The 14082-nt window shown below is 41.2% G+C and overlaps 1 protein-coding gene across 3 annotated transcripts in view; it reads right to left on the reverse strand.

Annotated features, from left to right (window-relative positions):
• The window catches only part of Trio (trio Rho guanine nucleotide exchange factor), a 348717-nt gene that overhangs the window by 114333 nt on the left and 220302 nt on the right, over positions 1 to 14082 (reverse strand). For all 3 annotated transcript variants that reach the window (XM_029557993.1, XM_029557991.1, XM_029557992.1), the window contains exons 21-28: positions 12875 to 12997; positions 7632 to 7826; positions 7419 to 7534; positions 6708 to 6774; positions 6040 to 6149; positions 4487 to 4556; positions 3753 to 3842; positions 1470 to 1562 (exon numbers count right to left, since the gene is read on the reverse strand). In XM_029557993.1, the coding sequence (XP_029413853.1) occupies positions 1470 to 1562; positions 3753 to 3842; positions 4487 to 4556; positions 6040 to 6149; positions 6708 to 6774; positions 7419 to 7534; positions 7632 to 7826; positions 12875 to 12997 (864 nt within the window). The remainder of the gene's footprint in view (positions 1 to 1469; positions 1563 to 3752; positions 3843 to 4486; positions 4557 to 6039; positions 6150 to 6707; positions 6775 to 7418; positions 7535 to 7631; positions 7827 to 12874; positions 12998 to 14082) is intronic.

Here is a 14082-nt window from a genome sequence, read left to right on the forward strand (position 1 = left end):
TGAATAAACAATAAATGACTGACTGAATGAATGAATAAATAAATAATAAATAAATAAATAATTTTTAGGACAGAGCCCTTAAATTTTGATGAGGATATTAATAGGTAAAATACTTCAGCAGAATTAGAAAGCATAGGAAAAATTACCTGAATATAAATAAATTAGCCTTCTAATTTATTTCATGTTCATAGCAGCTATAGATTTCTATAGTGATGGTCATAAAGTCATTTAATGAGACTTGAATATAGAAGTAAGGAGAGGGGCTGGGGCGTGGCTTATTGGTAGAGTATACACTGACCATGTGGAAGGCTCCGGATTTGATCTTCAGTTACTGTATGTATATGTGGGGGTATGGCGGGGGATATGTGTACAGGAGAGCATCCTATAACAGTATCACTTGCATAAAAAGTACAGTCACTTCTTAAAAGTTTTAGGATTTTTTTGGCGGGAGGGAGGGGTCTTTTTGAGACAGGGTCTCCCCTGTAGCCCTAGATGGCCTGGATTCACTATGGAGACCAGGCTAGCCTCAAACTCACAGAGATACGCCTGCCTCTGCCTCCCGAGTGCTGTAAGGGCGTGTGCCACCATGCCTGGTTTAGGATTTTTTTTTTTTAAACTAAGAAAAAGAGTTTAGTGATTGTCAGGTACTCCTAACTTTAGCCTCCTACTATGAACCTAGGCCAGCACCTGGAACAGAGCGAGATCTTAAAGTACTCTAGATGGGACTAGTGGAAGGCTTCCACTTGCTAAAGCCTCATAAAATTCATCATCTAAGGAGACATTATAGTGACCTTAACCAAACAAAAGTTGTAGATAATTTTTAATGTAGTAAGAAAACGAACGTTAACAACAATGCATTCATGGTAAGTTGTTTTTCATGTGTATTGTTGAAATTAAATCACTGTTAGGTTTTTGCAAGGGTGATTTCAGGTATACTCATTTACAACTATAGAAAATGATAGGCCACTCTGACCTAAGCCTTTGTGATCTATATGAGCATGTTCCACAGTGTGTGTGGTAAATGGCTGGAAGAAATGGGAGCTGCATCTGGGCTCCAGTGGGAAGCCTGGGCGCTGGCCAGATTTATGTCCAAAGCTGGTAGTATCAACTAGGACTCCAGTGACCTTCCTGACCTGGCAGCTGTTCTCTGCATCTGCAGATCAGCACTGCTGCAAGTTAGAAACGTGCAGAGTGCAGTGCACAGTGCCTGGCCCATAGTTAGCACACAATAACTGTCATCTAAGGGTATGAAAGGACCTAGAGTGACCATCCACTTCTCAGTCATGTGTCTGTCATTTTAGGTTACAGAGAAGTACCACCCAGTCTACTTCAGGTAGACGTCAGGGAATATGTTCTTACTATAAACTGTTTCAGTAAGACACTAGAAAGGTCAAAAAAATGGCATAGAAGGTCAAAACATCAACACATAACTCATAACATTTTGCAGGTTGAAGAAACTTCATACATACTTTTAAAAGGAGCTGATATTTTGTTATTCGCTGAACTGGTTTAATCAGGTAGGAAGAAATGGAATTGGCTAACCCATGCCGCTGTTGTATCTCCTATATTTAAACAAAACAAAACAAAGCCTTAGCATAGAACCACACTTTAAAAAATATCTGCACCACCATATTAGGTCTCCAAATAGCTAACAAGGGTTTAATCCTACCGCAGTAACAAAGTCCCCTTTTCTTAAAAGGCTGTTAGAACGCTAACACAAAAGTTTTCATCCTAAAATTTTTCTTGGAACAGAAAGATGACAGTGCACTGAGCACTGGGGGCAGAAGGGAGGCTCAACATCACTGTCCATGGCCTGTCTAACTTATATGCCTCAGCTGCTGGTGGTTGATTCTTCACAGTGAGGGGATAAGTCTACCTATGCTATTCAACACTCTATACTGAGCATCAGTGACAGCTCAGAGCTAGTGGAGCACCTGATAGGTGTTCAGTAATGCTTGTTGCCAGGGAAAAGTATAATTGAAGAGTACAGAGGACCAGAGAATGGAGGACAGTATATCCTAAATCTCTTTAAATGAATACTGAAGGCATGTATTGTGATATCTTTCAGGCAGGCCTGATTTCCTTTACTCTTAAGGCCATATTTCAAGACATAGGGGATTTTTTGGGGGGAGGGAGGTTGAGAGAGGGTCTCCCTGTAGCCTTAGCTGGCCTGGAACTCACTATGTAGACCAGACAGGCCACCATCTCACAGAGATCCACCTGTCTCTGTCTTCCAAGTGCTGTGCCACCATGCCTGGCCCAAAACATAAGAGATTTGAAAAATTATATTTTATTTATTTATTTAGTGTGTGCGTTTCTGTGTGTGTGTATGTGTATGCACACATGTGTGTGTGTGAAAGAGAGATGGAGAGAGCAGGCAATGCAAGCATACACATAAAATAAAAATAATAAATAAAATATTTTTAAAAAATGAAATTTGAACTGGGAATGTGGTGACCTGGGTTTGAGAGAGAGAGAGAGAGAGAGAGAGAGAGAGGAGAGAGAGAGAGAGAGAATATGCACATACTTGTCAAGGTATGCATGTGGAGGTCAGAGGACAACTGATAGGGGGTTGGTTTCTCCTTCCACCAATGGGACCCAGAGATCAAACTCAGATCATCAGGCTAGGTGCAAATGCCTTTACCACTGAGCCATCTCACTGACCCACATGGCTTTGGCTGTGCACACACTCTCACTGCTTAGCCTTGGTAGTCTACATAGAGCTATGGTGCTGAGTTTCTTCCAATGGTGAAGATGTGAAATATTAGAAGGAAAAGTCAGCACGAGGCTAGGAAAGGCCTTGCCATATCCTCAGTCCTCTCTAAGAGCAGGAGCTTTGAAGGGTCATCTATAGGCAGGATCATCATAAGGACAAAAGGGAGTTTACTCCAATTTCCAGGCTTCACAGCGAGAGCAGATTATTACGCTTGTCCATGCACGAGTGCAAACACCGTCCAACATCTAGGCCCTCATGCACTGAAAGTCACACCACTCAAAGAAGCTTTCATCAGTCACAATTTATTTGGCACATATTCGACTGGTTCTGGAAACTCAAAACAAATTTAGTAATATCGTATCATAATGTTCCACACCCTTTTATATAAATAACTTCCCTACAATATCTTTCAAGAAAACAGGTATGTACCTCAGTCTACTTAAGAACATCATTAATAAACTTCCACTTCATCCTAGTAGTCCCCATGCTAAAGTTTTACAGTCAGATAATACTTTGAGAAACTCATGAGAGAGGAAAAATTAATGATTAAAAGAAACTTAACAGTTACACCTACATGTAAAAAATTCCTGACTACACATAGTTAACAAGTATATAAAAATCCAGAATTAAATTAAATATTAAAATCCAGAATTCTTACAGATATGTAACTTCTGAGACAAGCAGAAGTATTAGAAGGAGAAGGAAACAGGAATATTGCAACACAGGAACTGCTGAGACAGCTCGGCAGGCTCAGGTACCTGTGGAAGAGCCTAAGGATCTGACATCAATGTCCAGGACCCACAGGGTAGAAGGAGAACCACTCCTGCAAGTTTTTCTCTGATCTCCAGCGTGCATACGCATACGTGTACACACACACACACACACATACAAAAGTTTGAATGAATATCCCAAAATAAATATGATAGATGAAAATAAATTATTCCAGAAACTTGGTAAAATTATGAAATGTTGGATTTTATGTTTACTAAATGCAGTTTGGAAACTTTCACAGCTTCTTTAAATATCTACTACTTACATCAAAGTAGGACCCTGCATGCTCCAGTATCAGCTGAGTAGAATCTGGCTTATTTTTGCAATATGTAACATACATCTGAAACTTGTCTGCCTATAGCAAAAAAATAAGAAAAAGAAAAAGAAAAAAAAGAAAAAAAAATCAGAATATCTCTTCTAAACCACAAGTCACAATATCAAAATCTTTAATATAGGAAATGAACTATTTGGACTAAGAAAATGTAAGCCTCAAATAAGAGAAACTATATTTCAAAAGGAAAGCAATCAAAGTTAAGAGGCATCTCCTGGGCTACCTCATACCTCAGAAGCCTCTCTTCCTTTGGCTAGTCAGAGCCAAGCACTTGTACTGGGCTTTGCTGTGGTGGCTGTGGTCTGTACAAACCTGGGCTGCAAGCTTTCAGCCACAGGACTCCTGCTCTGTTTCTCTCCCCTTCCAAATGGGGTGCTATGGTGCTACCCTTACCCTTGGGCAGGACTGGCCCTCATCTATGGATGAATCCCTAGGGTCAAGCAGAGGCTTGGCACACCAAATGTTCTAGTTTAAGCCATCAGTACTGTCAATAAAAGCTCATCCCATAGTAACTATGGTAGAGTACAGTTCTTTGAGGTGAGGGGTATTTCTCCAGGTGCAGAGGGATGAGCAGAGGTGGCAGCTGAGAAGAAATGGGAAGCACCCTGGCCTATTTCCTTCATTGCCACCACAGAACTGAGAGAGGACAGTAGCTGAGTGCGCATTACCCAGGTGACGAAGCAATGACCAACATCCTCTGGCAGTTGCTCGTATTTTTCCAGTTCCTTTAGGAAAATGCTGCAGAGAATAAAAACATTATCAAATTATGAAGATGTTGAAAGCGTTAGTAGGGAGTTATGCCAGAAATTGAAAAATCTGTACCCCCCCCCGCCATTAAGAATAAAGAACATTTGTAGCTCTTAACTAGGATGAGTTACTGTAACTTTCAAGCAATCTGTCTGGTCTTCATATATCTTCTAAAGGAACCATTAATCTTGCTGCCTACTTTTGGGGAAACACCCACGTTGGGTAGATAAGGATGATGTAGGGATGCACGCTCACTCAGAATGCACTTAGCATTGCCATGCCTTCCCCTGGGGTGTGTAGAGACTAGGGAAGCAAAGCCACCAGCTCTGGCCCAGCATCATCCTGACACTGTTTCCTGGGCTACACAGATCCTACCTAACCAAACTTTTGTAGTTGTTTTTCTTTAATCTTAAAAATAATAAAAATCATATGAGTTTCAAGATTGTATTTGTCTATCTAACTCAGCAGAACGCCAATACACTGGTGTGGATTGTATTGAATCTGCAGATCATGTAGGGTTAGTACACATATATTTATAATGTTAATTCTTCAAATCTCATGTGATTTCATCAATGGTTTATACTTTTCATTGTGAAGATTTTGGACCTTATTGGTTAAATTCATTCCTAGGTATTTGGTTTTTGTGGCTATTGTGAGATTCAGTTATTTTTTAAAAGTATGAAATCCTGTCATTTGCAACATCGTGAAAGGACCTGGTAGACATGACATTAAGTGATATAAGCTGGTCAGAAAAAGAAAACACTTCATGATCTCACTCATAAGCAGAACCTAAAAAGGTTAGATGTGAAAAATTCAGAGTACATGGTAGTTACTAGAGGCTGGGGAGAGTGAGGGAGAGGGAGCAGGGAGAGGCTGGGTAATCGGTACACTGTTTTTGCTTGATAAGTGAATATAATACAAAATAATGCATTATATATCTCTAAGTAGAAGAGAGAATTTAAATATACTCATTATAAAGAAAGGATATGAGTTTATGATAAGAGACATTAAACATATTAAATATCATCACTGAATACATACATAATGGTCATAACTGATCTCACAGATATTTACAAATACTATGCCAATTAAAAACATAAATTATTCAAAAGCAAACAAAATCATGCAGCTCCTGTACCAATGCAAAGGGTGTCATGGACCCTTCCCACCTATAATGAAAAACCAAGTAACAGTGTCTGCAGCCCCACAGGAATGCTCCTCTCCTTTACTCCTGAGAGAAGTTAGCATTCCTAAGTTATATAATTCTGTAGGAAATAACTATAGATATAAAGTCTGGTCTACATTAAGAAAGTCTAGAACATCAGTCTTTTGGAGAAAAGCTAAATGGCTTCATTCAAATTTCAACAAAATCATTGAGCTTTGCTAAACTCAACTGAAAACACTTTCTGGTGATAAAATTTCCTCCCAGTAAATAGATTTCAAGAGAAACTCCGGAAAAGGTAAAGCTACTCACTTATTGTGAAACTCATAGATTTCCTGCATGTTTCCAAAGATGATGAGCTCTTTGTTGACAATGCCTGGCGGGATCTCCTCCACTCCACTCGTCATTTCCCACAGGTAGGTCTGGCCAGGAAGGAAGCAGAAGGATGAGATAAAAAGAAATACCAGGCTTTCAAGAAACATCCATTCCAGATATCTGTAAATAGGAGCTCAGAACTAACATGTAAATGGGAAGTATATTTTAGAATGGGCCCTTTCATTAAACATGAAAACTAATTCTTTTTAAAAAGTCCCAGTTGCTATAGCACTTGAGAAGACTTACTATATGTACTTTTTAGCTCTAATCTTAATTCTAGACTCAAATTTTGGAATGAATCTATGTCACAAGGTACAATACTCAGGATCTTACTGGGTGCTAGATGTCATTGTAACTGGGAGGCACACTTCTCTGAAGCTGCTGTAAACTTCTACACAAAGAGAATGATAGCCAGGGCATCATATGACGAGTGGAATGAGAGAATTAGTGCTGTGCCATCTCTGTAATGAGCCAAAGCTTGCCTAGAACACCATAGAACACCAGGAATATGAACCCCAAACTGCCATACTCTTCTAAGAATCAGCAATAGATAAAAATAAATGGCAGGCTTAAACTCAATCTAAATAAATAAGCAAGAAACTTACATCCATACACTCTCTGAGGTCTCTTACATAAGCCTTCTCGGTCTGAATTAGTTCAGCCATTATGAACCTTAAACAGAACAGGGTAGAGAAGAGGTTATAGTCAGGATGCATGCTTGGAGATTTATGAAATTAAAGGGAGAATCTAAAAGTATTACACAAAATAATGGTTTGGGGGAGGTAAGTTAAGAATGGACAGAAATTTCCATCTACTAATTTAGAGAAGACTTTTGAAAACACTTCATTGGGGTGCCTATGGACTGACTTTCCAAGCCAGCATTTAGGCTGGATGGCCCTATTGTGGAGCTGTGGGATACTCAGCAGCAATCTGGTCCCCCATCTACTGGATGGCAGGTATACTTTGTCACCCTGTCCCCACTGAGTGACAACTAAAATCTCTTCTTGCATTGCTAAATGTACCTAGACAAAAGAAGTGCCTTGGGATGGGAACCACAGGGGCAAGGGGGCTACTTCAGTACCAACATTAATGTTATTAGTTTCCTCTATTATTAGTAACAGGAAGTTTGTCAACCCCACAGGAAAGAGAAAAAATAGAACAAGACTCTGTCTGAACCAGGTGCTGAGGTCAGCAGGCTGAGAAGTCAATGCTGTAAGAATGAAGTGGGTCTCAGAGACACTTAACTACAAAGCACGCTCAGCAGCCTGTTTGAGGGCTCTGACACTCCTTCACTGTTTCGGGGAATGCTGGCTTACTCTTTCCTGCGGGCAGACTTTCGTTTCTCTTCATTCAGTTCATGAGCAGCATCTCGAAGCTTCACTTCTGATCCAGGGACACTGGCAGGGATGATATCCAGCTGAAGGCTTTTACTCTGTGGAACGAGAGTCAATGAAGCCAGTTAATCAAAGCAGCAGAGATAACGCTGGATTGAGATCACCACTTGTCCAGTGTGTACAAAGCCAATTCACCGATTTGTTGGAATCTGAAGAAATTCCCAGGGCTTTCTCCAAAGAGGTCCGGTACTTCTCCATGCGCAGAGAGAAATCTCTGTACCTCTTATCTACTGCAGTCACACATTTTTTAATTTCTGCTGCATGGGCATGCCCCTTTTCACAAAAGCCATCAGCCAGCTGTATCAATAGCTTTACTCTTTCTTTGGTTTGCTGCAAACAACAACAGGAAAATACTGTGAAACAAATGAATCCAACCCCCGGAAAGCCAAACAGTGGCAGCAGCCCTCTGTCTGCACCCTGAGGCTGACAGAAAGATAACTAACTGGTGGCCCCATATCCACCCAGGCCCCCTCCCAAAATCCAGGTGGCCATCCTTCCTCAGCTCTTCTACAGTGAGTGGCATTTCTATGAGTTCAAAGTAAGAAGTTAGCCCATCTGTCAAGGGTTTTCCTCTGGTCAGTGAGTCTGCAGAGTGAGTGAGAGGATGAATGGATGAGAAGGCTTGTGCAGAAGGTTCTCTTTATAACTCCAGTACTCTTCTCTGAGCACTGTATGCATGTTATGGATCAGCTCCTTCTTCATGAATCTTTATTCTGTGTGCTCACTTAGACTTCCAGATCTTCAAGAGCATCTAGGCAATAATCAAATCCCAAGAGAAGCCCTTCTAAGCACATTCTTAGAGCACTTTTTAACTTTCTAAAGACAAGAAGAAAAACTCACTATTCTTTTCACAGAGATAGAAATTGTTATAACAAAGGTTATTTCATTTTATACATACACAGAAAAGTAGAAAGTTGGTCAAAACTATTACTTTTCCTAAAGTAAAAGATAACAACAAAGTGTTCCTGGAAAGATGGCTCAGCAGTTAAGAACATCGGCTGGTCTTGCAGAGACCCAGGTTCAGTTTCCAGTATCCACAGGCTGCTAACAACTGTCCTTAACACCAGTCCTAAGGGATGTGTCACCCTCTTCTGGCCTCTGTGGGCATCATACGCACAGGTGCACCTTACATACCTGAAGGCAAAACACTCAAATATAAAATACAAATCAATCAAAAAATGTTTTTTAAAGATTGAGAAAAGGAATAAGATTTGTGAATCCCAAGTACAAGAAGCCTACTGATCTTCAGAGAAGGAACAAGAAAATGGGTCTCTCACTCTAATCTACGGTAGAGGTAGGGGTAACAGGAAAGCTTCCAGAGGAAGATAGCTTGAACCTAAAGTTGAAGGAAAACTGACCACACTAAGATGGAGGCATTTCTGCACCTGCAAAGGAGAGAGGCATACAAATGCACAGCAGTTTCTGGAAACATAAGACAGCCAGGGTGGTTGAATACAGACTAAGAAACGTGACAGGAAATGGGAAAGAAGTCAGCTCATAAAATGTTCTAATGAAAGTTTTAAGTGTGTCTAGAGTCTTGGGCTGGAAAGATGTATCAGCGGTCAAGAGCACTGGCTGCTCTTGCACAGGACCCGGGTTCAATTCCCAGCACGCACATGGTGGCTAATAACCATCTGTAATTCCAGTTCCAGGGGAACCGACGCCCTCTTCTAACCTCCATGGACACTGCATGACATGGGTGCACACTTAAATGCAGGCAATACACTCATACACATAAAAATTGAAAAAGAAAAAGTATATATAGAGTCCACGGAGAGTAACTGACAAGTTTCAAATCAAGAGAAGACAGATGTTTGGCTCTCTCTACACCATCAAAAGCTCCATCATGCCACAGCAGTGTCCTCTTGCAGAAGACCTGGGTTCAATCCCCAGAACCCACATGGCATTTCTCAACTATCTGTAACTCTTGTTCTAGGGAATCTGATGCCCTCTTGTGGCCTCTGGGGAAATTCTACATCAGGGGTGCACTTAAATACAGGCAAAACACTCATACACATAAACTAAATATATTTATATTTTAGTGGGTGGACCCCAAAGAGGTCAGTCTACTCACTGGGCCTTGTCAACACAATGTGAGATCTAGCTGGTAGACCTTTGTCAATCTACTGGGCAAGAACAGAACTTCAGAAAGCTTGGATTCATATTCTTCTTACTTTAAGTTGACCATCTTCTCGTGTTTAAATGTCATTTATAATTCCTTGCCCAAGGCCATCTTTGGTATCTTTTGTCCACTGTCTGGGTCTTTTAACTGTTATGACAAGCCCTTTTGGATCCTCCCTACCTGCTTTCCACCATTAGGCTTTGCTTATGGTAGGATACCATTCAGACATAGTTATTTGCTTCTCTGTGAATGAATTTATCAATCTTTTCTTACATGAGTTATATTTTTATTATGCAGGCAAACTATTCCACACAAGGACAGATTTTAAAAATCTGGTTACTTCTAGTACTTTTAGATTTTCAATACTATCATTTAACTCTCCTGGCATTTTTCTGGTGTCTAAGCAAGATATGACTCCAATATACGTTCTTGCCAAAATGCTACCAAGCACTACTAAAAAACTGTCTTTTAATGTGAAATGTGATGAAGGTTTCAGCCTCAATCTTGTGCTAGCTCTAGAAATTATTACTTAGAGAGTATATCAATATTGTGACTGAACAACCTCTTGTGAAGGCAATCTCAAGGACTGCAAGAAAATGAGAACAAACTGAATTCTTAAGACAGCTTTATTTGTGAAACTCTCAGGTGACAAGACCCAGGAAGGATACAGTCTGTGCGGATGTTCTCTCACAAAGGAAGGCATCCTGCACCAGAACACTGCTGATTAGGGTTAGGGGAGGCCATGAGGGGAGATGATGCAAAGCTCTCTGATTTGGTAAGACAGTGGATTTCAAATGTTGGTGTGCAAAGACAGTGTGACAGACTATTCAAAATGTTTTCTCTAGGCCTCACGCCTGGCGAGCCTAGACAATGCCTGGGGTGAACATAGAAATCCACTCCAAAGCGAACCCCAGGACTTGGATACAGGAATGCTTGCAGGGCATGTGGAGAAACTACTGCACTAACAAAGGACTGATCCAGATGTCATCAGTAAGATAGCCTGGCTTTACGAGTTTAGCACTAAAAATGTTCTAATGTGAATTACTGTAACAGACTGGAAGACTATCCTGTCAGAGCTAAGGATTCTCTACAGAACAAAAGAAACATAATTTCTTAGAAGACACTATGACAAGGTGAGGTACAGGCACGACTGAACTTTACTTCCATCCTGGCAAAGCCTAACAGCATCTCTAACATCAAGGTGAATGCTCTCTGATTCAGACAGCCAGCCCCAAACCAATGACAATGCACTGTTAAGGAGACAGTGAGGAGGACTTCTTCAGAACCTTCCAATTCCTCCAGATATAACTTAATGTATCTAATAAAAGAGAGTTCTATAGTCTTGGGAAATAGCAGTGTCAGATGGTACCTAAAATTTTATATCTTTCTTACAAAATATAATAAAGCTATGCATATTACTATGTTTCCAATAACCACACCCAAACTTGATGAAAAGAAGCACTTAAGAATGAAAGAAAACTTCCTCCACACACATTTCTCTTAACGAGATGGACCTGTCTCTGACCTCTGCACATTTATATCATGTTCTACATGCAGTCCCAGAACTGTGAACAGGCTAACATGGGGCCTGAGAAGCAGAGAAGTAGTGCAGAAGAGCTCACCCTAAATCTACCTCTGGGTGCAATGTGAAGCACTTTCTTAGTACCTTTCTAATCAAAGGATATTCAGAGAAATAAGTACAGACCACATAACACTCACAGTAACTATGACTGTGTATCTGAATACTAACAGAATAGAACTATATAGCTGAATGTGTGGCATACCTGAAGGAAAATCCACGGGTCCTCACCTCACATGCGGGCTGGGTCAGCTGTCTAGAAGTAGCCAGTGTTCCCGCTTCCCTGAGCCCCACCCTGTACAATGCTCAGTGTCCCACCCAGTGTGCTGGAGAGCCAGCTCTCCGTGGCCCTAGTGCATGTAGATCCCTCAGAACCAGGCCAGGAGTTCCCAGGGTCTAGCAGGCTCAGGCTACTGGGAAATACCCACAAGCTTGGGAGGCAGGGAACAGAGGGCAGGAGGAGCCAGAAATGTTACAGAAAGCAAAAAGACACAAATAGTCACAGAACAAAGTAGCTGTTGTCACACCAAACAATTGAAAGATTCCTCTTGGTAAGTTTTAAAAGCCAGGTTAAGGGCCACACAAGATTATTATTCATTATTTTACAGGAGCACTTGTTTTTAACCAAAATATATTATCCAGCTTGGTCATTATTTTCCACTCTTAACTTTGAAATAACTGCCAAAGTCTTCTAAAAAGTCAAGTCAACCACCAAAAGCAGAATACTTCAGAATTTATGTTAAAAGCAAACAAAAAACCATAACCAAAAACCTCTGAGGGGCCAGCAAGATGACTTCCTAGATGAGAACAAGGGTTGCTTGCCACTAAGCCTGGCAACCTGAGTTTGGTCCCACATGGTAGAAAGAACGAACTCCTTCGAGCTGGTCTCCTCCTCCACACACATGCTGTGGCATGTGCACCCCACCCCACTCTCACCCCATACCCCTACTGCATACAGAAAAACACCAGAGGTTGAGAAGGCAACTTAACTTTAAGTATCTCAAAACCATTCTGAGGTAAAAGTTTGTGTATTCTTAACCATTTTCTTAAAATTTCTATTTATTTACACAGGCTGCAAGTGCCACAAAGATGCAATCCTCTCACACTAAGTTTTAATTCTACTTTCCAAGAGGAGTGGCAGTGCTTCTAGTGTCATGGACCCATGAACAGTCAGTCAGACACCAAGACACTGACATCAGTTTTGCGAGCTGTAAAACAGTTCCCAGTGGGACGGGACAGAGGCTAGGGAGGCCACCGTGACACTTCCCAGGAACTGACAATAAGGAAGGACAGGGCACAGTACAGAAGAGTCCTGGTGGTGACACCACAGAGTGTTTTTAAAAACTCCAAGCCCTGAAAAAGTAGCTCAGAAAGAAAACCAGGAAAGGACTAGTGAAAAGGACAAAGGAAAAATGGGAGATGCAACTCAAGAAATGAGACGAACACACAAGCAAGGCTGATGAAGAGGATAGCTGAAGCCTCACGCAGGGAAAAGCATCATCTAAAGTAAAGGGAAACGACCACCTGGCAGCCTTGTTCTCCAACGTCACAAGTCATTCCTCAAAGACATCTCTGGCAAGGCCTCATTTCCCTGAAGTATCTGTTGTAAGTTACTTTGCAAAAGCCCAGGCAGACTTACAGGCCAGTTGCACAGAGGACTCTCCCTCGCAGACTTACCTTGGCAGTTATCTGAAACTCCTCGTGTTCTTTCAGCAGCTCTTGGGTGTGCTGTATGCTGGACCCTGTTGAGGTGTGTGTGGAAAGGTAGAACTCCCCATTGTCATGGATCCACTCTAATGCCTAGTGGGGAGGAATGGAAAAATGCCCATGGGCTAAATATCTGTAAGGGAAGCATACATATCTGTGTGCCTCAGTTATATAAGCCGAGGGTAGCATGCATTAAGAAATGGTCCCTGGTAAATAAGACATATTTCTGAATGAGCATCACAGAGTTAAAAATAAGGGGACAAAAAAAGGATAATCATGTCATATGTAGCAACCAGAAATAATTCAAAGGTTTCTTATAACCATGAACTTTTAAAGGCATAATAACAGTGTAGTTAAACAAAGAGGTGTGGGTGAGGTGTGGTCTGAAAACCTCACAATAGTAAATGTCCAGACATACAGGTCACTGAAACTTTGCAACCCTATGGGGTGCCTCATGTAAAAACCAAAGCAGAGCTGCCTGTCCAGGCTTTAGACTTTTCTTCCTAGACTATGTATCCATTTCAAGGACCCAGGTTTGTACCTACTTCACTTGCATTTTGGGGTGTACTGTAGAGGACCCCATGCCACACTGTATATAAGCACCCCATTGGGGAGACACGAGGAAACATGACTAACCTTTCTAGTCTACGACACCTGAAGACAGGGGGTCAGTGAGGTTCAGATTGCCACAGAATCAGGGTTCTAGGTAGTATGTTCTCATGGTTTTAGATGGAAGCTAGCATTTTAATTTTTATGTGTCTAATATGAAAACTTAAACATTTACATTTTAATCAGCCATACTAAGGTCAGAGGTTAATTTGGGGTGTTGTTTCTTAGGTGCTGTCTACTTTTCTTTTGAGACAGGGTGTCTCACTGGTCTGGAACTCACCAGGTAGGCTAAGCTGGCTGGCCACTGAGTCCTAGGGATTCACTTGTCTCTGCTTCCCCCAGTGCTGGGATCAGAAGTGTGCTATCACCACACCTGTTTTTTTTTGTTTTTTTTTTTTGTTTTGTTTTTTTTAAAAAAACAAGTAGCCCCAACTGTCTTGGGACTCACTATGTAGACCAGGCTGTCCTTGATTTCACAGAGATTCACCTGCCTCCCAAGTTTTGGGCTTAAAGGTGAGCATGACCACACCTCACCCATGCCTAAATTTTTTACTTTTTGTATGGTATTA

Source organism: Nannospalax galili, unplaced genomic scaffold, assembly GCF_000622305.1.
Source record: "Nannospalax galili isolate Female #2095 unplaced genomic scaffold, S.galili_v1.0 scaffold207, whole genome shotgun sequence".
NCBI lineage: Eukaryota > Metazoa > Chordata > Mammalia > Rodentia > Spalacidae > Nannospalax > Nannospalax galili.